This window comes from Anser anser (genome assembly GCF_964211835.1).
Source record: "Anser anser genome assembly, chromosome: 5".
Classification (NCBI taxonomy): domain Eukaryota; kingdom Metazoa; phylum Chordata; class Aves; order Anseriformes; family Anatidae; genus Anser; species Anser anser.
The window spans coordinates 34,310,069-34,337,436 of NC_139725.1; the positions used below are offsets into that span (position 1 = coordinate 34,310,069).

At 47.9% G+C, this 27,368-nt stretch overlaps 2 protein-coding genes across 3 annotated transcripts; both read left to right on the top strand.

The window, feature by feature from the left end:
• Window positions 1-365: 365 nt before the first annotated feature.
• On the top strand, window positions 366-4,888 carry SLC35C1 (solute carrier family 35 member C1). Its single transcript, XM_083837304.1, has 3 exons — window positions 366-513; window positions 618-1,153; window positions 3,332-4,888. Exons 1-3 carry the CDS (start codon window positions 386-388, stop codon window positions 3,889-3,891), a joined length of 1,224 nt encoding a protein of 407 aa, XP_083693430.1. The 5' UTR covers window positions 366-385; the 3' UTR covers window positions 3,892-4,888.
• Window positions 4,889-5,049: 161 nt separating this feature from the next.
• CRY2 (cryptochrome circadian regulator 2) lies at window positions 5,050-26,364 on the top strand. Of its 2 annotated transcripts, none has more exons than XM_083837303.1 (12): window positions 5,050-5,270; window positions 7,898-8,006; window positions 11,508-11,650; window positions 17,769-17,953; window positions 19,292-19,380; window positions 20,127-20,267; window positions 20,764-21,075; window positions 22,143-22,294; window positions 22,440-22,642; window positions 23,100-23,189; window positions 23,682-23,820; window positions 24,308-26,364. In XM_083837303.1, exons 1-11 carry the CDS (start codon window positions 5,095-5,097, stop codon window positions 23,816-23,818), a joined length of 1,737 nt encoding a protein of 578 aa, XP_083693429.1. In that variant the 5' UTR covers window positions 5,050-5,094; the 3' UTR covers window positions 23,819-23,820; window positions 24,308-26,364. The 2 variants fall into 2 exon arrangements, with proteins under 2 accessions (XP_083693429.1, XP_083693428.1); XM_083837302.1 differs by having other exon boundaries at window positions 5,051-5,270; window positions 23,679-23,820.
• The last annotated feature ends 1,004 nt before the right edge of the window (window positions 26,365-27,368 follow it).

Genomic DNA, 27,368 nt, shown 5'->3' on the forward strand with positions numbered 1-27,368 from the left:
TCAGAAGTCTTTATTTTCTGTATCAGAAGTGTTTATTTTCCACATCAGAGCATGTAGGCCAAGAGCCCTACAGATGTTACGAGCGACAGAGTAAACAACTCGTGACTGAATAACCCCAATAACGACAACAGTAGCTGCCCTCATACGGTGCAACACTCCCTGAGCAGAACACAACGGATCGAGGCTCTTTTAGTGGTGCCCAGCGCCAGTGGGCACAAACCGGAGCCCAAGAGGACCCCCGAGCCCCTGGGAGCACCCCCGTGCCGGGCGGGTGGCGGCTCCCCGGCCCGAGCCCCCTCGCGGCGCCCCCCGGCCCGGCCCGGCCCGGCCCGGCCCGGCCCTGCCCGCCGGCGGCGGGGCGGCGCGGCGCGGCCCCTCCCCCGAGATGGCGGCGCGGCCTGCGGCCCGGGGAGGCGGCGAGCGGCGCCCGCGGGGCGTGAATAAAGGGCGGCGGGCGGGGCCGCGCCGCTCCGGGAAGCGCGGGGCCGGCGGCGGTGGCGGCGGCAGCGGCGGGTGAGCGGGGCCGGCGGCGGGAGGAGGCGGGAGGCGAGGCGGTGGTGGCGGGGCCGGGTCCGGTGCCGGTCCGTCGGCTGACGGCCTGTGCCCGCCATGAGCAGGGCGCAGCTGACGCGGACCGGGATCCTGCGGATGGCGCTGGGCGGCGGCGCCGCCGACCCGCTGCTGCCGGCCGAGGGCGGCGGGGAGCGGCGGGCGCCCTTCGTGCTGCGGGCGCTGCGCATCGCCCTGGTGGTCTGCCTCTACTGGTTCACCTCCATCACCATGGTGTTCCTCAACAAGTACCTGCTGGACAGCCCCTCGCTGCGCCTCGACGCCCCGCTCTTCGTCACCTTCTTCCAGTGCGCCATGACGGCCGCCCTCTGCGTGGGGCTCAGCCTGGGCGCCGCCTGCGGGCCGCGCTGCGCCGGGCTGCCCGCCCTGCGCCTCGACCTCAAGGTGTCCCGCAGCGTGCTGCCCCTCTCCGTCGTCTTCATCGGCATGGTCACCTCCAACAACCTCTGCCTCAAGCACGTCGGCGTGGCTTTCTACAATGTGGGGCGCTCGCTCACCACCGTCTTCAACGTGCTGCTCTCCTACCTGCTCCTCAAGCAGACCACCTCTCTCTACGCCCTCCTGGCCTGCGGTGTCATCATAGGTGAGTAGGAATGGGGGGCCTGCACCCAGCACCCATCCCAAACCTCAGAGAGCCCGAGGAGGGGGTTCTCCAGAGGTTGGGAAAGTGACTGTAGAGGTCCCAGGTTAACAGGACTGTGGTGTCTGGCTCCAGGCTGCAGCATGCAGTTGTACTGCTACAGCCCGTGGGGTTAACACCTGTTAGGTCCATGGTTGCTCTCTGGCTGTTGCCGCTGGTGCACCTCCAGTCTGTAGTCGTTCCTGTAGGATAGGGGAATGCAAAGTTCCTGCTTTCCCACAGAGGGCTTCCTACCTGCTTTTTGCACATGTTCCTTCCTAACCCTAGTGGTAGGCAAAGCCCTGGTAAGTGGGTTGCTGGGGCTGTATTAACCACCTCAAGTGGCCGGTAATGGTTGGTAGTGTTTTTCTTGCTTAACACTCAGAACAGGATGCTGAACCCAAATAACAAACCAAGCAGAACCATCCTTCCTCTTGGGAAGTCATCCTCATACACACGACTGCTTTTGAATGAGATGGGGTAATCGTAGGGCTCTTTTCTCGCTCTGCCTTAGGCAGTCTGCTTCCTGTGTCTGGAGCACATAGGTATCATTAGGAAAGGAAATTACTATCACTTGACTGTTGCTCTCTTTAAGCACTAATAACTGTCTATTCTCTAATGAAGTTTCATTTGCCTTAAGATGATACCACGTCTTTTCCCCACAAAGGCCATTAAAGAACTAGTTGTGTCTTCCCTATTTTCAAGTGAATGTTAATTATTAACTTTGAAAACAATAAGTGTTTATTTACACTGTCAGCATTGTTGGGACCATACAACAGAGCTTGCCAATTCAGACAGGATTAGCTAATCAAATCAAGCATAAAGCACCACCAGAAAGTCTGGTTGTGTGGTAAGGATGTAGGGCAGGGCATTGACTGGCTTAACGGGAATTGCTTACAAGTCTTTTTGCTCCAAAGGCCCAGTAAAATGAAAAGCTGCCTTCCATTTAGGGGGTCATTTTGATGCCAAGGATGGTGAAATGTTGACTTCAGTTCCAGGTGGACATGTGTTCATGTTGGTGCTTAGACAAGCAGATGGACTTCAGTAAGATGAGACAAGAAGTTTTTTATATGAGAGAGAAACAGGAGAGCCAGTCTGGCTGAACAGCTACTGTTCCCCCCTACCAAGTGATACAAGCAGTTGGCTTTAGCTAGCCTTGTGTTCAGAGATGTTGCCTAAGTCTGTGGCATTTGCCAGCCTTCTGGGTTTCTCTAAGGCTCTGTCCCCTGGCTCCATCTCCCTTTGCTGTAGGAGCATCACCTGTATGTGTATACCAGCCAAGCATTCTATGTGGCCAGACACAAAGTCCTTCTTGTCTGTGCATTGAGCTCTTTTGTACTTGGGCTCAGCTTATAGCATGTGTTGGCTGACTTGCAGGCAGCTTTCCACGTGGCTTCTAATGTAAAGTAGCTAATGCAGAAGCATTGCAGCATTCCTTCAGTAGCTGATCTCTCCTTTTATATTTTGCTGAAGAGCTGGATCGGGAGAAGTCTCCCTCTCTGCCCTGGAGCAAAAGAGCCTGTAGCTCCTGTTTCAGAGCAGGTTAAAGAGCGTTCTGCCCATTGAAGAAGTTTAATACAGTGAGGATGTCTTTCTACTTTGTAGTCTTCTTTTGATCAAGGTCTTCTGTATTTTAATCCATGTGTTTACCATCTTTTCTGACTTATATTTCTGTTACTGTTAACAGTGCAGCAAAGCCTAGGCGGGTTGCGATACTTTTCCCCTAAGTTTTTTTTTCTTTAAACTTCTAAGGTAAGAGGAGTATTTCTTGCTACCTACATGTCCAGTTTGCTGTCTTTTCAATTAAAAATCATATGATCTCCTTCTGCAAGTGACCTGTACACAAACAGTAGCTTTAGTTCATGTCCTTTTGTGATAATAATTTCTAAACTCCTGCTTCCTGCTCAGTGTGGGAATGAGACTGAATGATAGCACAATAAATTACCTGCACTCCTAAAATAAATCTTCCCAGGACAGTAGTCATGACACTTTGCGGGTTAGTATAATAGAAAGGGGAAGCCTTCTAACCTGCCTCTGCTTGTGGCTGTGGTTGTTCAATATTAGGTAGATGATGAATCACCAATTGTATATTTTAAGTCCTTCAGCATATGTTCAGATTATGCCTGATTTGTTTTGTTGCAGGTGGCTTCTGGCTGGGCATTGACCAGGAAGGAGCAGAGGGCACTCTGTCATGGACAGGTATATTCTTTGGGATCTTAGCAAGCCTGTGCGTCTCCCTCAATGCCATCTACACCAAGAAGGTGCTGCCTGTGGTGGATGGTAGCATCTGGCACCTGACCTTCTACAACAACGTGAATGCTTGTGTCCTGTTCTTCCCCCTCATGATGATGCTGGGCGAGTTCCACACCCTCTACCACTTTGACAAGCTGGGAAACCCCACTTTCTGGGGCATGATGACCCTGGGGGGAGTGTTTGGCTTTGCCATTGGGTATGTGACTGGACTTCAGATTAAGTTCACTAGCCCACTCACCCACAATGTGTCCGGGACAGCCAAGGCCTGTGCCCAAACGGTGCTGGCTGTTATTTACTTTGAGGAGACAAAGAGCTTCTTGTGGTGGACAAGTAACTTGATGGTGTTGGGGGGCTCCTTTGCCTACACGTGGGTAAAAGGGCTGGAGATGAGAAAAGTGGAAGAGGATCCTAATCTCAAAAGCAGTGAAAGAAATGAGACTGGTGTGTAGGCAGATTCAGCCTGCACCTGTTTCTGTACCTGGGAGTTAACCGTCAGAGCTCTTTTCCTCCTGCGGAGAAGAGCAAGGAGCAGGAAAAATTCACCTGCAAATGGTATGGGGAGTTGTGTCAGGAACCAGAGCCAAAGAGCTAACTGAATCATGTCTTGTCCACTGGATCTCCCCAGCTCAGAGACAGGGTGAGAGCATGTGTTCTAGAGAAGTATCAGGTTTTTTGTGGACATTTTTCTAAAATGGCTATTGCCACTGACCTAATCTGAGCAATTCCCATCTCTGTGGGGTGGGCATATAGTGGTCAAAGAATGGGATGGGAGCTTTGTGTATTTAGGGATCTAGAATGACAGCTGACTGAATTAAGAGTGTGGAGTTACAAAATCCTGAACCTCCGTGAGGGGGAGGCAGGTAGCCAAGCTGTTTGGGATAGTCTTAAGTAAATGGTTCTGCTGCAAAAGAATTGGCAATAATGGTTTATTCCTGTTCAATGTGACGGGTTGGAAATTCCTTCCCATCTGGTTGTGTACAAGCCTAAGAAGCAGCAGTGCCCCAGATCCCTGTTCCAATGGGTCAGTAACTCATCCTGCTGAGGTCTCTTGTTTCTTGCCCTCTGGGTTCTTAGTTTGGGAACACTGTTAAGAAGCAGGTGTGATACATCAGCACCTTTTCCTGTGAGGGAGTGTGCACTCTCAAATGGCCTGTCTGCCTTAAAAAAGAGGAGCAAGCATGCCTCTGCCCTCAGTGACAAAAGGGAGAGGAAAAGCTGTTTTGAAGCACTTTCTTCCTCCCACAACATCTCACGGGGTTCACAACACTCACCCTCCGTGCTCTCAATTTAGGGGCCAGGCTGACACCACCTGGGCTCCTTCCAGAAGACTTACACCACACCAGCTTTGTACCCCCCCAGAGCTGCTCGGGGCTCATTCCCTCACAACCCCCCCGCCATTTTAGCTGGTCCCCGCCACCACCATTTCAGCGCTTGAGGAAAAATAAATAAACTTTTAACCATGTAACACCCAAAACTGCTCGATTAAATCCTTCTCGTGACAGGGCTGAGGGGGGGGGCTCTCTCTGTGGCCGCTGGGGGGAGCAGGAGGCCGGGGTTTCCGCGCCTCGCCCGCCCCCGGGACCGCCCCGCCGCGGAGCCGCGGCGGGGCGGTCCCGGGGGCGGGCGAGGCGCGGAGGCTGCGGTCGCCCGTGATGGCGGCGCCGGCTGCGGCCCCGTCCCGCTCCGTGCACTGGTTCCGCCGCGGGCTGCGGCTCCACGACAACCCGGCGCTGCAGGCGGCGCTGCGGGGAGCCGCCTCCCTCCGCTGCATCTACATCCTCGACCCCTGGTTCGCCGCCTCCTCCGCCGTGGGCATCAACCGCTGGCGGTGAGTGCGGGGCGCCGGGGACACCCCCCAACGGGGCGAGGGGTTGGGGTTGCGAGGAGGGGGGGCAGGGGTTTTTTGGAAGCCTGCCTCTTTCCTACGGGGGCAGGGGATGGTGGGGGTACGGCGGTGGTCCCGAGCATCGCCTTGGGAAGGGCTTTTTCCCCCTAATTTAGGGACAGGCAGAGCCCCCCGTGCTGCGTGATGCCTCCCCTCTGCCCTGCGGCTGCTGCTGGGTGTGGGAGTGCTGCCCCCCTCATCCCACCCCCCAGGGGCTGTTGCTGCAGCTGGAATGGAGCTGCCTGACCCCCCAGATACAAGCAAACTTATGGGGTGAGTCATTTCCACGCAGAAAGCCAGACCGTGCGTACAGTGACATTATTACATAATGCCCTTGTGTCAGGTCTCGGATGCCCAAACGTCTGGAAACCCAATCCAGGTAGGGATTCACCTCCGCAAGACTCCCCCGCGCACCGGTGAAGCACATCACGCCGTCAGGGGTTGTGGACAGGGCAGCCACCTGGCCCGAAATCCTTCTAAGCGCGCTTTGCAGCATCACGTGGCGGCGCGTGTCCGCCCGGGGAAGCTGTGGGTGTCCCCGGTTCCTCTGCTGCCAACTTAGCCCCATCCGAGAGGAGCGGGGTGGCGCGGCTGCTTTCCGAGCGTTTCTAGAACACGCCTCGGAGGGTGGCTAAAAAACCATAAATGTGCAGAAATCACCACAATGCAGGCGTTCGATTTGCAGGAATTCACGGGTTCTGTCACAGCTCAATAGCAGAGCAGCCTGAATTGATCTGTCCACAGACCACGCTTGCAGCAGGCAGAAATGCCTTTCACGTGCTGCTGTTACTGCCAGCTGCCCTCGTTTGGGAGAACCAAAGCAGGGCCCCCAAAAGAGTAATTCCTGATCCATGTAATCCTTGTTTGTTTCCACCCACGTTATGGAGGGAGGGAAGCAGGCAGTGGTTTTATTTATGTCCTGGCCGTAGAAATATATATGAGCACGTGAATTTAAAATACAAAATCATGTTTTCTTGGAGGTGTGCACCTACTGCAAATGTCAGAAATTAGCACCGCTGGCTGCTAGGCAAAAATGTCTTAGCAAGCTCCGCACATTTACTGGAGTTCTGTTGTTTCCCAAGGGGAGCCCGGGATTTGTTTTGCTGTTTTTTCTTCATTTACTTGTGTTTTGCGGTCTGTGCTCTGCAAGCGTTTGTGTTTTACCTAGCCTCTAGACATTTATCAATCTGAAAATCCCTTACCATGTAATTGCACAGCATGTGGGAGCCATATAGGACTAGCATGTGTTTAATTTTCAGAACACCTTGGAAAAGTGATATTCCTATTTAACAGCCAGAAGGTGGGCTGGGGGCAGGGGAACAGTTTGTTCTGGTTACCCAGACCTGCTTCTTGGTCTTCTTTACTATTTGGCCCTCCTTGCCTTGAACCCTTAAGGCCTTTCTCCTAGAAGTGCAGAGGGAGCTTGTTCTGTCTCAAAGCTTGCAGTTCCCATCATGGGCAGTGCAGTTGAGTGGGGAGGAAGCACCCAGCTTGCAGGGCAGTTGTAGCTTTGCTTTCCTCTTAAGTATGTGGGGTCTTAAGTGAGCTGATGCAGACACTCGTGTCTTGCAGGTCACAGTGCGGAGCGGGCACGTAGCGGTGCGGGAGAGGCAGAGGTTGGCAGGCTCACTCATGGTTGTGAGTTTGCCAGCAGCGCCACGTGCTGTCACAGGGATTAAAGTTTTAAAGCTGGTGTCTTTCACGGAGGTAGACAAAGTGAAGTTATGACGTATGGCTGTGAAAGTAAAGGTGATACACTTGGAGAGGTTTCATAGCAAAATGGGGGACCAGTAAAATGCAACATTAAGAGCTTAAATGTGTAATGCAGAAAGCACTTAAATGCCTTTTAATGGTTTGGGGACGGGTGGAAGTAGTTGAATGCCTTGACATGCTCTCATCTTCGTGTCTTGGTGGTGGAAGATAAATTGCTATTCTATTTGCAGCCGTTCTAAGTATGGATAATTCTTGCCCTGGGAGGTCTTGGTGCTCAGTCTTTTGCTGTTGATGAGGTAGGAGTGTACATCTCCCTGCTGTGAGTGTACATTTCTCTGCCATGCCCTTCCCTACTCTGAGCCAGAACTGTAAAACTTGCACAGTTCTTGTGGTAATTCATTGCTTTCCTCAAAATAGTGTATGGACATCTTTCTACTTCATGCAAAATCCCTTATGCCACAGAACCCATGAAAGAATGTGAATTGTATGGTTTATGCTCTTCTCCATGCAGGTGATGTAATGTGGAAGGAGCAGGTGTCAGGGGGTACTCACAGCTCTGAGAGAGAACATGGGAAGAGTAGGGGTTGCAAGAAGAAAAAAAAAAAGAAAAAACTGAGAGCTTTTGCATCTGGCCAAGCAGAACATGCATATGAATGGCCAAGAGTTGGCTGGTACGGCAATCTCATAACATTGGTAGGTAGACTGGGAATGAATAATAATTCTTTTCTATTTCTCGTCCTAACTTTCAGTTTGATTGCTAATGCAGGTTTGCTGGAGTTCCTTGTAAATCCTCCTCATTTGTCTTTTGGCTGTAACCAGTCTGACTGACAGTAACTGCTCTCGTTTCTTCTCTGCAGATTTCTGCTCCAGTCCCTGGAAGATCTGGACAACAGCTTAAGGAAACTCAATTCTCGCTTGTTTGTGGTGCGAGGACAGCCAACAGATGTCTTCCCAAGACTCTTTAAAGTAAGAGGATACACTAATTTTCTGAAGTGCAGTGAGGAAAAACTGATGTCCCACTGCTATCCTTGGTTTTGCTCACTATCTTCTCATTGTTGGCAATACCCTGGCTTCTCTTTAACTTCAGTACTGTCGACTGCGTAACCCACTACCAGGGTGCTTGAGCTTCTCTTTGCAGATAGTGGCTTTTGCCTTTGTTTCTGCAGCTCAAGCCTCACAAGGTTGTACTGTAATCCACCCACTCTTCTGGGTTGAGAGCCTCTTCCTTTCTGCACATTGTCTTCCTGCTGCTTTTACTCAGGAAGAGTGCCATATCCATACACCTTTAGAGACAAATACAAAATGATACTGATCTACAGGTGAAATGCAAATAAGGCTTTGTGTTATAATTTCAAAAACTCAGAAGCCTGTACAGTAGCTGACCTTTTTTTTTTTTTTTCCTGTTTCTATTCAAGGCTGCAGTTAGTCAGCTCAGCAGCAGTACACAGCTTGGGTCCGAGCTCCTTGTTGATGTACCATTTAGGACAGAGGAATATGCAGTGACCTCAATGGTGGATGATGGATTGGTGGGATGTGTTTCTAAAGTGATATGTCAAAGCTGCAGATCATGAGACAGGCAGGGCTGGCAAGAGTATCTCCTTGAATGTAAGGGTTCCTCAAGCAATAAAAGTATGTGATTCATTATTCTCTGTCCTACCCTAAGGTTGTATTTATCATTGTCTTTGAAGCTTTCTGAGAGTGTCTTTGCTAGGATGACAAAGCTAAAGGAAAAAAGCTTGGTTTCCAATCATCCTATGAGTTGTATTTGTCATGTGGACTGTACCTTACTTATGGTTGAAGGAACCGGTGTCCCCAAAGCCTGCTGTAGCCCAGATGCTGAGAAAGAGAGGTAAACTTGAGTCAATACCCTCCTGCTGTACACGGTCCTGATGTGTATTTTTGGGAGGAGGGTGGTACTGGGGAGGAGAATCAGACTATGCAGGTCACAAAGTGCACTGATATTTATTTTGGCTTCTGCAGATTAACACATGGCACAATTTACGCTCTGCTTTTAGCCTTTTCAGAATCTGAGTTATTTTTATCTTTTGATCTGCAAATAAGTTCTGGCTATTAGTAGTCCATGCCCTCCTTATTTTAGTTCAAGGACCAGGTATTCACAGGATAGTTGAAGCTGTGTGGGAGAAATGTAACCACTTTGATCAAGGAACAAAAAGTAGTTGGCAGAATCTGGGGTTTGGAGAGATGGTTGTGGAATCAGCCAGACCTTGGTTTCGGTACAGTCTTTTTTGACTGGGTAGGCGGGTTAACGAATATCTTACATGTGCTGTAAGAGAGCTGAAAAGAATGTTGTTTTTTACACTACTAAAGGGTAAATGTTTGGCTTTCATGAGAAGTCAGGTCTCTCCAGAGCTGCTGCACTGAACAGCAAAGGCTGGACAAGAGAACAGCAGCAGCTCATGCTTTGCTCTCAGCTGTTCTGGAGAGTTATCACATGTAGTAATGCAACACTTAGGTCCAATGTAATTTCTGCTCTTGCTGCCAGTAGCTGAAGTATGTTCAGCGGTAACAGTTGCTGCAAAGGCACTGTGTGCAGGGGTCCAGTGAGGCAGACGGATGAAGTGTACTCATTAGCTCTGCGTTAACCTTTGTAGTGTAGGTTTTGTGGTCTCCTGTCCTCTGAACAAACATCTGTAAACCTACCTCTTCTACGAAAGAAAAGCGTGTAGTTTGTTCACGGAAGTTTGCTCACGATCCCTTTTGTGCATGTTTGTTTCCTACTTTGCTTCAGGTTTTACTTTGCTGTAGGCCAGATATTAAAAGAAGTCAGTCATGGCTTTTATTTTGTGTTTTGTATGTCGTTATGCAGCAATTTATTGCAATATAGTTTGCAGTTTCCTGGTTGTGCTCTGCTTCCTGTGTAGCACATACAATGCTGGGCGTCTCAAAACAGCAGAAAATATCTGCATTTGAAGTTTTATACTCTTACCTAAAATCTCTGTGAACTTTAACTGTATTTTTTTCATTCCTTTCTTTCAAAGTAGTAATACATGTTTCTTAAAGACTAGCACTATCTTTTTCAAGCCTGCTAGCTGATATGGTCTTTCCTATAAAAGAAAAGTTTGAAATGAAGCTGTTAAATCACGTTTCTATGTGGGGAGCATTGTAGGGCCTGGAACGTGTCTGTTTAACCCCTGCTCTGAGTAATGCATTCTGGCATGTTCGTGTTTAGAAAAAAGAATAGGGGACCTCTCTGAAATGTATATTGTGGTACATAACTGTTGTAGTTCTCTGTCCTTCCTAATATTAATTTTAGGATTCAGTCTGAAAGAGTTTAGAAAGGAAGGGATGCTCGTCTGGTTGTTTCCTGTTTCTAGATTCCCATCCCTGTCTTTGGTATTTATTTTTCAATGGTCATCAGTGACCTAATAACATCTGCTTCTTGGCTTTGTTTGTGTTTCTGATGCCTCTGGTTCTGAGGCGGAAGAGCCTGTCCTCTACTTACGGCGGTGACTCACACTGTCTCACTTGGAGACTGGTTCATGTCTTAGTTGTGTGAGGGGTTTTTTAAGTGTCTCTGCAGACTTCTGGCTGTGTTTGACTGGAGTGTTTGCTAAACAAATCTGTGGGCTGCTGCTCTGTTTGATGGATGCCTCTGGAGGGTCACTGTGGAAACCATTAAACCTCTTCTCATAGGATTCCGTTTCTGAGGAAAACTAGGCCATAGTCTTTGAGAGCAAACTGTGTGCTGGAAAAGCCTGGAAGAGGCTGAATGCTATTTCATAAGGCCTATTCTCTGTAGTCTGTGAGGGATCTCTTACAGGTGTGAAGACACAGAATGGGTTCATGGCTCTGCTAGGATGAACTAAAGTCCTCCCTCTGGAGAGTTGATCATTTAAATCTGAATCATAGTATCGTAGTCTACTGTTCTGAGCAGAAAGGTCTACTCAGTTGGCATCCTTTGTCCTGTGATTCCCTCTACCACATTTGTTGCCTTTGGCTAGGGCATCGGCCTTCTACTATGTGATGGTTGTAAAGAGATATTGGAAAAAAATCGTGTGTATTGTTATTAAAAGTTCATAGTCTCCACATAAAAATATGATTTTTTGAGCAGAGATTGTATTAAAAGAGTTCTCTGAAATTCTTTGTCTGCAAATGCTGGAATGGGATGGCAGGGCTTCTTTCAGACAGCAAATGCAACTATACAAGGTGTTATAAGGCTGAGGAACCAAGATGTAACCTGAGAATGTTAACGGAGGAGAACTGAAACCTCCTTGTGTGTTATAAATTTGGCTTTTAGGAATTTGCAAGTAGCAAGTGCAGTGCTTGCTAGAGCTGATAAAAATTACTGGTTCTTTAGTTATCCTGACTCCAGACTGTTGTTCTTCACAGGAACCCTCTCTAAGTTCCCAGGACTTGACAGTGGCAATTACAATTTCTACAATTTAGTAATTGTACTGGTTAGAAAAGTCTTCTCTTTGACACCTCTATGTATTGTGTTTCTTGCAGGAATGGGGAGTCACTCGTCTCACCTTTGAATACGACTCAGAGCCATTTGGTAAGGAGAGAGATGCAGCTATTGTCAAACTGGCCAAGGAGGCTGGCGTGGAGGTGGTGATCGAGAACTCCCACACACTGTATGACCTGGACAGGTATGGGCAGAGCAAGGGCAGAGGTGCTTCTTGGGCTCGGATGGGATTGTCGTGTCTGGGATGACTTCAGTCTCCTCATTTACGTTGATCTCTATACGTTGATCGCTGTCATCCTGGGTGAGCCTAGAAGGTGTCAAAAGGATTACTCTGCACTCACACTTTTTATTAGAGTACATCAAAGTGCAGTGACGTGAATGCATGGAAAGGTGTTGCCTCAAGCTAACTAATCTCTGTACTTCACAGTCATTTAAGTTGCTCAGCTGCGTCCTTATTGATTGATTTCCTTGAGCATGTCCTCACTGCGTGGACTGTTTTTTTTATTTTGCTTCACTGTAATAAAGGTGTTTGAGCTGTTGTCTCAAACAGGTTATGAAGGCAGGGCTTTTAACTGATGGATGTGCCAGGACAGCTGGAAGAAGTAGAACAAGGTAGATTGGGGCAAACTAACTTTATTCTAAAATCTGAATGCCTTGTCTTTATTGTGTATTTGCTATGGGGAAGACTTGCCTTTATGTTGAGGTTTATATATTTATTTATATGTATAGATGATCATCTTAAACAGTGGAGACAGTCTTTCAGCAGAGACTCTAAGGTATGCTTGACTTCAATCATGTTTCAGTACCATTCGTATAGGTTGCTTTCTTTTTTTTTTCCTTTGGATTCTTTTTCTTGTACCAGTAATGCTGAAGGTAGATTTCATCCTACAAATCTTTAGCATACGTAATTTCCTGTGGGAAGGAGCATTGCAGTTTAGGACATACTGTGTGGAAATGTTTGCCTTTGGGGTGAGGGGAGTTTTTCACCTGTCTCATGAGCAGACAGACACTGCTGTCTACTTTTTGCATTAGAAGATACATGTGGTGAATAGGGAAATGTTTAGGTGCCTTTCATTTTCAGCTGTCCCAGGTAACTTATTGCATCAGTAAACTTTGGCATCATGCTCTTTTTTTGTCCTTTCCCAGATAATTTATGAATGATGTTGAGCAGCAGAAGCCTTAGCTCAGCTCTGTGTAGGATTACTCCTTCTGTTGCAAAAGATGGATTCTTACTTTATCATGCATCTCAACTAGAATCTTCTGTCTGCAGGGACTTTGTCATGTATCTAAATTTATCCTTGGTTTCTTTAAAAAAAATGCAGTTAGGGATCTTGTCAGATGGCTTCTGAAAATTCACGTAGAATAAATCAACCAAATCTCCTTTGCCCCTGTGCTCAAATGTGGCTAATAGATTTTGAGGCACAACTTCCCATTACCAAAGCCAAATTAGCCCTCCAGTGTATTGCATATACACATGCGTTCACTGATTCTATTAGTATTTTCTACCACTTTGCCTAATACCCATATCAGATTTCCTATTCTGTAGTCCCTCTGATGCCCTGAAATGCTTTTTAAATCTGGAATCGTGCTTGCCTTTTTTCTTCATAGTGTTTGGACAGTTTTAAGGCAAGTGGTACATGCAGCAGCTATTTCTCAATGTCCTTTAGAACCCTTTTGTGAGTTCTGGCTGGTCCTGGCAACTGTTGCTATTCAAGCATAGCTTTGTTTTGTGCTATTTCCTGCTGACCTCTCAGCCTGTAACATCTCCTGATGCATTTCCTTAGAGAGATACAGTGTGGAAACCTCCCAGAATATCTCCATACTGAATACATGTGCAAAAAATAAATGCAGTTTTTCTTTAACGCCTTGTTTGCTGCTTTGCCCTACAGATATCCTGGAGTGTCTGTAAAGGGATTTTTTTTTTCTGTTTATGCTTTTCTTTTTAATTTTTCTCAAGATTTCTTTTGGGTCGGGAGCTGTACGGGGGACTGCTTTTGTGGCTTTTGTTTAACCTACCATTTTTTTCTAGTCTTCGGTTTCCCGAAGGATTTTGCCTTCTATTATCTTTGATGATGCTATTCTTTTATTATTTTGACTAGTGATCTCTCTGAAATCTTTTTTAATGGTTTATGTGCCTTTATTGAATTTTTTTTCCCCTGACATGTCATCTTCAGATAATCTCTGTGTTGTCTGTCAGCATTTTACCTCTCAGCTTCTTTTTGCTCAGCGTGCTTCCTATTTTTATTCTGTTCTCTTCTCAAAATAGAAGCCATTATTGTTTTGTTGATCCCGGAAGGATGCTAAATTGATGCATGCCAAAGTCATGGTTAGAGTAGACATGATAAATAACACTTTCAGCTATACCTTACCTGCTGCCTAAGACAAATCATGAATTGCCTTTCTGTCTTAAGAGTTGCTGATGAGTCGTTCCATGGAGCAGTCATTTATGGCATTTATGTTCATACCAGGCCGTGGGTTGTGACAGCTACCCAGCCTGTGTGGAGGCAGTTGAAGTCTCCAGTTACTCTGACGTTTCCTGCTTCTTGGCATCTCTGGGATTTCTCAGCAGGTGGTAATGCAGCTCTAATATTATATTTCTCTGGAAGTCTCTCTCAGACAGAGGACCTTGCCCTCCAGTCATCTTATCCAGTCTTTTAACTCATGGTGTGAGTTGTCCCTTGCTCAGCTTACTCTTTCTTCCTGCATAATTCATAACCTGGGGGTGGTGTCCTGCTTCTCATCTTTCTTTAATCAAGTTTCTTTACAAAATAGCCAGGCCTGTTTTTAAACAATATAGACTAGTCCTTCACTTCGACATAAATGATTCCAGCAGTCCTTCCCTTCTCCCCTGCAGTATCCTCTGGGTGACACCACCAGCAGCTCCTTTCTAACACCTACAATAAACCTGTTCTCCTAACTTGTGAATTTGACCAGTTTTACCTAGCAGGAAGGTTACGATGTCCTCGGCACTACCAGCATAGCTGTGTGATTATCAGGGCTTCTTTCCTCTCCTCTCCCCCAAAACAAGGAGAGGGCCATAGAAAACGAACACCGATACTGGAAAATAGCCCTAACAAACCTGGGGATTCCCAGTCAAGATTGGCAACGTTCGGACTGTACAAGTCAGAAAAGATAATCTCTTAGGTATCAGCTTAGCCTGCTCGCAGCCTTTACTTGACAATTATTCTGTCTGACAACTTCCAGACGATGGGCTCTTTTGTCCCTTCGCTGGATCTGCTTGTTTTCTTCTCCTAAGGATCTAAATCCTCTGTAGCCTGCTTGCTGACGGTCAGCACTGCCGTGTCTGTAATCCCGAGCCGGCCGGGGTCACGCCGGGGGGAGCGGTTTATGCCAGAAAGGAGCATTGTGAGCTTGTTTGTTTGTTTGTAACACGCATCAGGAGCAGCTTCACCTCAGACACTCTTGTGTCGGGCTGAAACAGTAGTTAAATGCCTTTTAATAGGAGTGCTGACTAACTTAGAGGAACCAAGCACTGGGGAAGCTTGCATACCTTGCTGGTTCTGCAAGGTATTTCTCTTTGAATCAGGAAAAATACTGCTCATTTCATCTATGCATTTATTGCCCAGGCTCACTAGCACAAGGATTTAGACTGGAGCAATTGCATAAGCTGACGGGGCTCACTAAATAGCATATGTGAGTTGGTAGTGGGGTGCATCAGTGAGCAGCCTGCTTGCCGAGCGCTGGCAGCTGGCTCGCAGGTGGGAGCACGGTCAGTGCCTTGCCAGGATGGGGCCCTGCCATTGGCAAGCTGGCCGAGGAGTCAGGTTTTTGAGGAGAGCAGCTTTCCCTCGCCCAGCAGCCATCCCACTGGGGCACTGTCATGGAGAAGTGAGTCAGACGCTGACACCTCTGGGGGGTGTGCGTTGGAGGTCTGCAGGCACTGAGTTGTCACAGGTGGCTGACTGTAGGATCCCGCGTAACCCTAGCAGTGCCAGAACTGTGGTCAGGTTTTGGTTGCCTGAGCTCTTGGTATAATATATGACTGTGCGACAGTCAAAAACCCTCGTAACTGGCATCCAGGTACTGCTGTCGGATAGTGCTGGGCACCGTATTGCTTGTCTGGTAGCACAGCCGTCTTTATAAGTGCTCACAAACACCAGAAGGGTCAGGTTTTGTATGATGAATACAGCAATTCTGCTGGTTTGTGGTCTGCTCCAGGAGAACTAAAATGATGCAGTTTGTGCCACGTGCAGTCTGAATTGGACTGGAGAAGAAGGATGACATGGGAGCATTAAATCCTGGGGACAGTCCTCTCTTTAATTTGTGGCCCAGTCTCACAGGGGAATGTTCTGCAAGATTGTACTGCCTCGGTTAGAAGGACACTAGGAGGAGGGAAAGGACTCCTGCTTACGGGGCTTCCTGTAAAAGCTTTGTGTAGCAGGTTGAACTGTGTTACAGTATTTGGTATGCATTGTATAATACCCAATATTGTACAAAACCCAGTATCTGACATTTCTTTTCATGGCAGTATTGTGCAAGATGCAAATTTTGTTGCATAATGGCAGCGTCAGGTGCTATAAAATGTGCAGTTTGTCCTAGTCCCATCTCTTAATGATCTGTGTCCCAGATCCAGCAGCTGGCTCCTTTGGAAGCTGTAGTAGGCAACTTCTGTCACATCCAGAGTCTTGAGGACGTCAGGCAGGGATAGAGGCATCCACCTGCAAGTCGCAGGGATGTGCTCCAAATAGCTGTCTGCTTGCAGAAGCCGTGGATCGCAGATGCAGCACGGCAGCGTGGGTCTCAGACGGAGCTGCGGCACTGGCAGGTCGGTGGAAGAGGGCTGGAAAAAGAGGCAGTGCTAAAGCAGCAGCTTCCCTGCCCCCATCCCAGGCACCGCGGGGCACACATTGTGCAGCTCTGTCACGTTTTCACTTCCAAATGCTGAACTCCTCGGGGAACGGAGTAAGCCTCTCTGGAGTGCTTGCAGTAACTGGAAGAGCCTTGTTTCTCTCCCAAGCAGCAAAGCTGCTTGTAAGGCTCCCCTCAGTACCTTTGCATGTAGGGGTGGCAGGGTGCTGTGCCACGCTGCTCCTAGTGTTGCCCTACACCTTTACTGTGTTTTGCTCTCAGTGCACATCCCGATTGCCCTCCCTACCCTCTCTTGCTGGCTGATGTCTTTTTCTCCGAAGGTGTACACATTAAAATGAGCAGAAACTGCAGGAGGCTATGAAATCTCCTCCATCTTTGCCACCTTGCTGCCTCTTTCCACAGCTCCCTTCTGCCTGGAGCCGGAGCCCTGAGCCTCTGCTGGGTGGAGGTGGCGGGAAGCGGATGCCAGCATCGTGGCAGCGCGGGGAAGCGGAGCACACGTGAGGACGGGCTCAGGGCCGGGGAAGGCCGGCGTGTCGCTCCTCCTCGCCACACGTGCGGCCGCCGGGAAGGGCAGGGAAGGCACATGGCGTCCGCTGAAGCTCCGGGCTCTAAGCCCAGCCCCTTGCATAAGCTGTTGACCGTGCTGGGTGGGGAAGGCAGCGCTGCTGCGGCTCTGTGTGAGCTGTGGGGCTGGCTGCCTCCGCTTTACGTAATACTGGCTTTCCCCTGCCGCCTGCTTTGCTGTTAACTCCTTCCTCTCTCTTGCCCAGGAGCGCTCCCAAAGGCCTCCATGCTCTCTGTCCCAAGAAAAATTGAGTCCACGCAGCCGTAGCAGGCCCTGGGTGCTTAAAGAAGTAGAGAAATGGGGAAACTGTGGCTGCCCTTTCCATAGTGTGGTCTGACACGGGAATAAATAGCATGAAACAGGTCTGCTCATGACCTTATGGCGTGAGGGAGGATGGTGATTTCTGTAATCGCCAGGATCGAGAGGAATGACGCAAAATAGGATTTGTCTCGTCTGGGAGAGGTGGAGGAGGGTTCGCTAACAGTCTGGGACTTGTTGTGTCGGACAGGGGGGAAGTAAGGTCAGAATCGGGCTAGGAAATAGATGCAGGTCTGGGATTTGTCAGCTTGGGGAGAGAGTATTCAGACTGAGATTTCATACAGGGGTTTGATGAAGAGCTATGGGAGAAAGATGTGATGCTAAGCCTGATTCAGCTGGAGCTGTTCTGTGTTTTATTTTTTTTTTCCCCGTGGAGATGGATTTCTGTGTTGATTTTTTTTTGTGTTCTTGCTTTTAAATATCCCTTTGAGGCATGCACCAAGTGGAAGCTGAGTCTGTAAGGATTTCTCTGTCTAAACAGAAAGGCTGTCCTGAGCAGAGATAACAGGATACGGTTTTGCTATCATTTCCTCGTCCCTCCTGTGGTAGCGAGGCTGTCATGCCATCTTGCTTATTTTGTTTCCAGAATAATTGAGCTGAATGGCAACAAGCCACCTCTCACCTACAAGCGCTTCCAGGCCATCATTAGCCGTATGGAGCTCCCAAAGAAGCCAGTGAGCAGCGTAACGAGCCAGCAGATGGAGACGTGTAAAGTGGACATCCAGGAGAACCACGATGATGTGTATGGGGTCCCATCCCTGGAAGAGCTGGGTATGTGTTGAGAGTGAAGTCAAGGGTCAACTGCCACCCAAAATGGGCCTACTGAAACTGTTTCTGGTGTCTGTCACCTGCCCAGGACAGGTCTGGTGTTGTCTTCTGACCTGGGCTGCTTCTAGCCATAGAAGCAAAGTAATATTTTTAGCCAGTGCTGGGCCCTGTGAAAGCAGACTGCTCCCTCTTGCACTGCCATTGATGCACAACATCCCTTTAGCGTTGCTCTGAAAGGTTCTGCATCTGTCCTTACATTCTCTGCTATTCTGGGCATATAACCACTGTATCAGTGTCTCATGTCCTTGCCAGCTGCTTTTTTCCTACTGCTGTCCTAGACAGGTTGTGTAACAGACCTGAAGAGGTAACCTGTGTACCAGGCACACATCATGTCATTCACTTGTTGCCAAGCACCACCAACCTGAGAGCTTAGCAAAACAAAAGATATTACCGAAACTTCTTTCGCTTATCCTGCTATGCTTTTTGGTCCTTGGAAACTTGGTGTTTGCCTCCTCTTTCTTACATACCCTTATTTTTCTTGGAGGAGGAGGATAAATAGAGAACTGAGGCATGAGAAATGTGAGGCCTACGTCAAGGAAGTGAATTTAAATGCAAGGGAAGGAAAGGTTAATGCAGAATACTGTCATACACAGTGTACTCCATGCTGGCTTCTTAGGAGTATCACCTTGTACCTTAAGAGTTATGGAAAAGGGGGACTTCTCAAACAAGACTATCTTAAGGGCTGCGGTCCTGGATAGATCTGCTTCCTTTGTTGTCTGGCCTAATGTGAGACCTTCTGTAACCTTACATTGGTCCGCTTGCTGCCAGGGGAAGCTCCTTTGTCAGCCTGGAGCACTGCGAGGAAACTGCATTATTGCTTCCACTTTTGTGCTGGTTCTTCAGCACTAACGCACCAGCTTTCCACAGAAAATGAGTCTTTCGAGGAGCAACAGGCTCTCTAGTGAGCAGCTGGTGGTCATGGCAAGGTATTTCATGAGGCAAACCTGTGAAGCATGCGTTCCTTTGCCAGCTGCTCTGGCCCAAGGAACAGAGAGCCCTGTGGGTAGTGCTAACACACGGGATAATTGGTATGTGGCCACTGGGGAAGGTCCCCAGAAAGCTGCCTGAAGCGTTGCAGGGAGAGAACCTGGTAGTCTCAGTGTCACGAACAGGTTTTCCTCATGTTCCAAATGGCTGGCCTGCTGTAGAAGAACTAGAGCAGTAAATAAGCCCCGTTAAGCAACTGCAGTATTTAACTTGTTTTGTCATTGCTTACATTTATTCACATCTGTATCGTTTGTGTAGACTTGGCTTCTAATCTTACAAAGATCTTTCCTTCAGGCTTCCCCACAGATGGTCTTGCCCCTGCAGTTTGGCAAGGAGGGGAGACAGAAGCTTTGGCACGACTGGATAAACATTTGGAAAGAAAGGTAACGCCCTGCTATTTAAGTGGTCATTCCTGCAGGCTGTGGGTCCAAACAAAAAATGTTGAGCACTGGCCATTGCTCTCTTTTCTCTTTTAGCAATGGTCACTACATTGGCCTGTGGCAGGGACATTTGGTATTTTTGGAGTACGCCTGTCATCTTAGGTTGTTTGTGGAGCAGGGATTTCCTGGGCTTCTTCAGACCTGAAGAAGAGCTGTATATTAACTATACTGCTGTTAGAAGCACATAGGATTCTTTTAATTGTTTTTCCTCCTGCTGTTTCCTTTAGAGGAATGCAAACTTGGAAACTCTCCTGCAAGTTGTTCCATCTGTGCTGCACGCTATGCACCATCTCCTTTTGTCGTTATCTGAGTTACTATTAGCAGTATGTGCTCATAAAAGAGTACCTTGCCCTTGTACATCAGTCTCTTCGTATCTCACTGGGATTTATTCTCTTACTGAGATTTATTCTCTTACTGAGATTTATTCTATGGGGCTTGTGTTCTTCACTACAGTACACGAGGGAAACAATTTCAAAGTAATGAAAGTTGACCCAGCTGCAGAAACACGGGGTGTGGGGGCTGGAGTTGTCCACTTGAGATCTCTCCCAGTGGTGGCTGGAAATGAATAGAAGAAGTGGTGCTGCCACACCTCAGTGACCTTGCCACCTGCACAGAGGCCTGCCCTTAGCAGTGTCTGACAGTTTGGGATTTATTTTCTTTTGGGGCTAATTTCTCCTGAATATATTTAGGCATGGGTTGCAAATTACGAAAGACCAAGGATGAACGCCAATTCATTGCTGGCCAGCCCTACAGGACTCAGTCCCTACCTGCGTTTTGGCTGTTTGTCCTGCCGCTTATTTTACTATCGTCTCTGGGAGCTGTATAAGAAGGTAAGATAAAAGGTTCGCCTGGAGAGCAGCCTGGTTTTGAGCATAGCTTGATTCTGGTTCCAAGACAGTGTGCCGGAACAGCTGCAAAAATTGTTATTGCTTCACTTGTGTTTGACTGTTGGGTAAAGCTTTTGTTGCTGGTACAGAAGAGTCTCTTGGGTAAGGAAAAGTGATTTTCCTGTGTGTAGTTGAGCAGCCCTTATATCTGATGGTACCCTGTTCTTCAGCCTGGACTCCTGTCATGAGCCATGTAGGGCTTTTTACTGTTAGTTATGGGTGGTTCGAGTCACTTGCCAGCGTACTGAGTGGGCTAAAAGCATGCTCTGACTTCACCACCTGGGGTTTCTGATAAAGGATGGTCTGGAATTGAGCTCCTTTATGGAAGTTGTCATTAACAGACTTGGGAATTGTGTATAAATGCATGGGTGTCTCGCAGCTCAGCATAATGAAGCCAGTCCTCCCCTGCTTGTGAATACCTTTGTTCCCTCCTCTACAGGTGAAGCGGAACAGCACTCCTCCCCTCTCTCTGTACGGACAGCTTCTCTGGCGGGAATTTTTCTACACAGCAGCCACAAACAACCCGAAGTTTGATCGCATGGAGGGGAACCCCATCTGCATTCAAATCCCCTGGGACAAGAACCCTGAAGCCTTGGCAAAGTGGGCAGAGGGCAAGACAGGTTTCCCTTGGATCGATGCAATCATGACCCAGCTGAGACAGGAAGGGTGGATCCACCATTTGGCCAGGCACGCCGTGGCCTGCTTCCTGACCAGGGGCGACCTCTGGATCAGCTGGGAGTCAGGAGTCAGGGTGAGTCTGGCATTTCCAGAGGCTTACAGGAGGCCATAAGGAAAGCAAAGTCTCCCTGGCACTTGCTGCAAGGATTGCCACACAGGTATGGCTTTTGCTTGGCATGTAAAAGTTGTGTGGAAGACAGATTCGCTAGCAGGCTCCTGGCCTGCCAACAGTCTGCCTTCTACCACGAGGGCTCAAACAGTATCAAGAGTCTCCAGTTACCACAACTAACTGCTAGTGGGACCCACTGGTAAATATGGACTGGGATTTGGGTTTGGGTTTGGGGGAGCTATTTTGGTAAAATGCTATCAGTCCATCTGTTTCCTTTGCAAGTTCAATGTATCTTTGTAACTGGACCTTTCTCCTCATTGTGTAATCCATCACCGTGCCAGTCAGGGAACGCTCCGTGACTGTGAAATCTGAGTCTAGATTCTCTCAAGAAAAGAGGTAAAAGACACTCTTTTTGGGACATCTGAAGGGACAAACAGCTTGAACTTACTGGGTGTACATATTGCCCTATGCAAAAAGTGGAGGCAGAAGCAGCGTCTTGTCAGAAGGCTGTCAAAGCAGAGCATAGCTGAAAGTGTGTCAGAGTCAGGTGCTAAAAACGCTGCATCTGTGCTTGGATGTGAGCGAGTTACTGCTGAAACCTGCCTGCCTCGTAGAGTGGCAGTGAGCTCTGGGACATTCAGAGGGGTTCTTTCTTCCTGCTTTGGTGCTTGCTCTTCTGTGCAGCGTCTGCCTGCTTCTCACAGTTGGTGCTTTGCACTTGTTACGCCTCCCCGGTTAGAATCAATACCCAAGACTTGCTGTAACGCTAGGTAGTGATTTAGTTTGTAGCTGCATGAGAGATTATCCAGCATTTTATCAGTGTGAGCAGACAGTGCCTCCCTATGTGAAGGTGTCAGGAAGTGTGATATATTGACCAGCCACAGGGCTTCAGCCAGCGGATTGCCTCTTTGCTGCTGCTTTGGTTTCTGAGAGCTGTTCAGTGCTTGCCCTTTGAACTGGCATTTTGGTTTCTCCTAGCACGAAGTCCTAGCTGGGGAAGCTCTCACTGCATTTTCCTTCAATTGCTGCAGGTATTTGATGAACTGTTGCTGGATGCAGATTTCAGTGTAAATGCAGGCAGCTGGATGTGGCTTTCATGCAGCGCATTCTTCCAGCAGTTCTTCCACTGTTACTGCCCCGTGGGCTTTGGACGTCGCACAGACCCCAGTGGTGACTATGTTAAGTAAGTAGAGTGTCTGGAACTTCTTCCTTGCTTGATCTGTCAGCCTAAGTCATTCAGTAGCTGATATGGTGGTACTTCCTGTGCACCTTGAATGCTATCTTGCTGCACTTTAAGTGGTTTGTGTGCATCTTTTAACTTGTTGCAGGAGATATCTGCCCAAACTGAAGGGCTTCCCCTCACGATACATCTACGAACCGTGGAATGCCCCAGAGTCTGTGCAGAAGGCAGCCAAGTGCATCATTGGGGTGGACTACCCCAAACCCATGGTGAACCATGCTGAGACCAGCCGGCTGAACATCGAACGCATGAAGCAGATCTACCAGCAGCTATCACGCTACAGGGGGCTCTGTAAGTAACAAAAAAAGCAAAAGATTCTGTCTTTAATATGACATAAAATGCTTGGAATTAGGGACATGATTTAAAATACATAGTAATTGTCTCTCTCACCACTCCTTGCAAGAAACACTTCCTGCCAAAACTGCTGTTTCCAGGGACAGGTAATTTTGCTCTTGGACAAGTAAGAGTGGGGTTTAATTAGTTTGAGAGCTGGTGATGGCAGGGCACCATCCATGTGCTACCAATAGTATCTTCTTCACCTTGGGGGACATAGTAGGCAGAGCATCCTAAATAAATATGCTGCTAGATCAGTGTCTGTGGGCAGCCCTGGGTGAGCAGAGCTTGGAGTCCATCCTCAATTGGAAATTTAGTTGTGCTGGTTGGTGATCGCTAAGGTGTTCCCATGTGAAAGGCTAATCCCAGCCCAAATATTTCTTATTTCTATTATGATCTTCTTGCGTTTCTCTAGGCTTATTGGCATCAGTCCCTTCATGTGTGGAAGATCTCAGTGGCCCAGTTGCAGACTCAGCTTCAGGGCAGGGCAGCAGCACCAGTACAGGTGAGTTGGAAGGACTTGGGTGCTTCAGATGTACCTTCATGGGCAGGAGAGAGAGATTCTTTTCTTACTAAGAGGAGGATGTAGCTAGGAAAACATAGATCATATTCATCTTCCTTCAGGCTTTCTTCAGAAGTCCCCAGTGAGCCTTCATGCCTAAAAGGGCTGAAGAATAGTGAATCTCTTATTGCTTGTATGGGATCATATGCAGCCATTTAAGGGAGGAGTGAAGATGACTGTAGGGCTAATCTGGTGTAATTAAACTTTCCTCTGTCAAAGGAGGACACTTTCTTGTTTGTTCTGGTGGACTTAATTATTCTGCTTTTAACAAAGTATTTCAAAAACTTCTAAGGCAGCTGTGGCAACATCTTTCTGTGCTTGTACCTTGCATATTCTCCTTTCTCCCAGCTCTGTGGCACGTTAGGCTAGGGTATATGTGTGAGGAGATCTAAAGCCAGAGGAAATGTTGCAGTGACTCTTCTTCCTCTCCAGCAGTGAGACTGCCGCAATCTGACCAGGCTTCGCCAAAGCGCAAACACGAGGGAGCAGAAGAGCTGTGCACTGAAGAACTGTACAAACGAGCCAAAGTGACAGGCCTCCCTGCTTCAGAGATCCCTGGCAAGAGTTTATGATTGTAAGTAGTCCCTGGCATGGTCTGGCCTAAACTGTGTTGTTCTGACAGCAAGCAAGGCTCAATTTTATTTGTTCCCTACAGTTTCATGAACAAAATGGACTTGCCTAGGGAGAAAGGTGGCTCCTAACTCTTAATTGCCTAGCCCTGTAATTTGGCAGTGGCCTGCCTTCTAGTTGTTTTTGCTTTTGCTTGACAAGCTGTTAACTCGGTAGTCCAGCAGAGAGCAGTACCCTATGACTAGAACAAGCACAGACCACAGTTATGTTTGGGTTTGCTCTAGTGGGATTTCTTCCCCTTCCAGGGTGAGTTTGCAGCCAGGTTTGCCCATGTGGTGAGGGCACAGGCTGGAAGAGGGGAGCAAGCAGGCCCAATCTTCTGCCTGAGATGTCCCGTATCCCAGGAGGGAAGGAGCTGATCGCATGTTTTGCCAACTTTTCAGTATGTGGGGGAGCTCAAGGCAAACTTTCTCTTCTGCTTTCTCCTGCAGCCAGCAATATGCAGCTTGCAAGTGAAGAGTGAGAGTGTTGGAGGTGACCCGAAGAGTACAGGCTGCTGCCACCACAGAAGGACTGCAACTTGTGATCTGCAACAGAAAATCTGGGGCGTCTCATAAAAATGTGTAATTCCAATAGCTGCCACAAAAGGGCACTGTGTTACTTGTACTTGGGAATATTTGGCTTTCTGCTCTCCAAAGAGCTAAATATGTCTCTTCTCAGCCATGCCCAAAATCTCCCCTCATTGAAGAGGGCAAAAGCTTTCTTTCAACGTGTTCACTCCCAAGTGTATCTGTTGTTTCTGATAATGGATCAGCACATGTGACTTGCTGCATTGATAGAGGGAGCAGCGTCTGCACATCTCAAAAATAGTGAATGTCTTTTCTCATCGCTAGTACTAGGCAGCAAGACATGCTAAGATAAATTCAGTAGTTGCGAAGGAGAAGAAAGCTGCTGGAATATCAAAGGTTGAGTACCCATCCTACAAGAAAACAGGAAAATCTCTGTTTCTCTAGGTTAGACTGGTGGGGATGTAAACACTTTCCAAGTAAATCAAGGTGGTACATGTGTGGGGATGAAAAAGAAAGGAAGGATAACTGTAGTAGAAGAACAAAGAGATACAAACTGTCTGTACCTTTAAAAGGCACTTAGAACTTTCCCTGAAGAGGAATCTTACTAGTGCAAGGTGAGCCGTAGTGCTGTTGCCTGCAACTGGCAGCTTCAGAGCAGCTTGCCGTTTCAGGGAGATGACTCTGAGAGAAGTAGGAATTCTTTGGAGAATAAGGCTCTGCTTTGATATGATTAAAGCAGTCTCCCAAAAGCTTGCTGATCCACATAGTGAGTGAGCTGTACCCTGTAGGGGAACAGTCCTGGGCTCAGGGCTTTACAGCATTTCCTTCCCTGAGTGAGAGTACTCTCAAGTGGAGTGACCAGTGTCTAGTGCGTAGCCTGTGGAGTGCATCATACTGATAGAGGATGTATCACACATCAGCTCCTTGAAACGAGTCTTCCTTGGGCTCAGTTCATTGTCCCTTCTGTGTGGATGTTTGCTCTTTCCTGTATTGACATCTGTGGTTTTGAGTTTTCTGCGCAGTGTAGTCCCTGTATCTCATACCCTGCACGCTGCTCGTAGTTCCCATTCACGTTCAGGCTGGTGCATTGTAGTCTAGCAGGACAAACACGTATCTTTCCTGCTTCTAAACCATATGCTTCTTGGCCTGGTCCTGCTACAGGATGTCATTTCAGCACAGTACTGGCAGAGCACCTCTGTTTGCCTTTACACCTACGAGGGCAATGGATGGCAGTACTGCAGAAGAGCTTCTGTTTCGGCAGTTTCCAAGAGGGTTTTTATCAAGTAGCTAATCCTGTGCAATGGTCTGCTGTCGGCACTGTTCTCATTTGCTGTCCAAAACCTTTCATCCCCACCCTGGCACCGACAGTGTGGGGCTAGATGTGAGCTTATCCAACTAGCAGCTTGGGGAGCATGGTCATCGTGTCCCTCTCTGACTGGGATAAAAAGATTCACTTTTGGAGCCCATGTTTGAACCCTGAGCAACGGGGCTGCAAGTAGAAACTGACTCAACTGTATCTGGGAAACCTGGAGTGGCGGGAGAAGTGGAATTGTGTCCAAAATTTAGTTAATAGAATAGCTGAATAACTTTTCCCTCCAACTAACCTCCCAGAGGCATTGATCCTAGATTCCCCTTTCCCAGGGGAATCCTTTGGGCAGACTGTCCAAGTAAATGAGTCACTTTTCCAGGCCTTCCTTTCTTCTAAGCTACTGTCCACCAGGGTCTCCCTGGGATAACCCAGTAATCAGCAGGTTTTGTCTCCAGTCTGACCCAGATCTTATTCCCGCTGAGGGCAGTAAGGTATGAGGGAAAGGAGACCTTCCCACCATCTTCTGCTGCAGATAGAAGGAAGGGGAAAGACATGCACTTTGTACATTTCGACTACAGAAATTGTGACTTCTGTCTTTTGGAGAGTCTCTTGCTTAGGCAATGGTCTGTAAATATTACTCTTTTTGTTTTTATAAATGTCATTAACCCTCTCTATGCTGTCATTCCAATTATTTAATTTGGTAAGTAGCATTTTGGGGCTGGATCCATGGGGGTAAATAACCAAAGGGAGTGCGTGCAAAATCTCCCAAGCGATTTTTTGGAAGGCTTTTGGGTGAATGGAAAATCACATTTGCAAGGTTTTTGACATCATCTGTGGTGAGGATGGTGGCAGCTGGAAGAGCTGCAGTCCTAGGAGCAGAAAAGGTAAGGGCAGTGAGAAACACAAAGGTAAAGAAAAAACTCCTACAAGAAACATGTTAAGTAGGCTGGGATTCATCCACTCTGTTATCTTTTTACAGTTGAAATGATAAAGGTGTGTGAAACTACATGCCAAAGAAGTGGAATAGGGGATGATTGTACGCTGTCTCCTGTAGTGTTTAGGACTGGGCATGTTCAATTAAACTACCAAATGGCAGATTCAGTGCATCTGCAACTTCCTTACACAGATGTTTTCGTGTCAAACTCTTTGTCAGTTGTGGCTGCTAGGTTTGACCAAGTTCAAAAAGGCCTGACCAGTTCATGGAGAAAGGAAAAACCATCAATAACTATTAGTGAAGATACCATCTTTATTTCAGGAGGGAGCAGAGAACTGCTGGAAGCAGATAACAAAGGAAGCATCGTGAAATGTGTGTCAGGGGATTTCCATTTCCTGGGATAACGACTGCTTTCTGTGTCTCAGGGCTAGGTGGCTACATTGACTGACCTGGCACAAGCATCCCCAAATAGAGCATAGGGTGAGCCCTCTGCACAGGGACAGAGCAGCTGGTTTTGGTGCTGTCAGAGGAGTGGCTTTTAGGATGTTCCACAGGGCAGTGTGGAGGCTCCTTGTCACAGACGGTGGGCACTGAGGCAGAGAAGTGCTACAGAGCTAAAAACAATGTGAACATTGTTCAGACCGGGCCTTCTGTCAGTGACTGAGCCTTTTCTCTTGCAATTAGCAAAGTCATGAATGGGCACCAAATGCACCATGACTTTGCAGTCTAGTTGCTGGCTA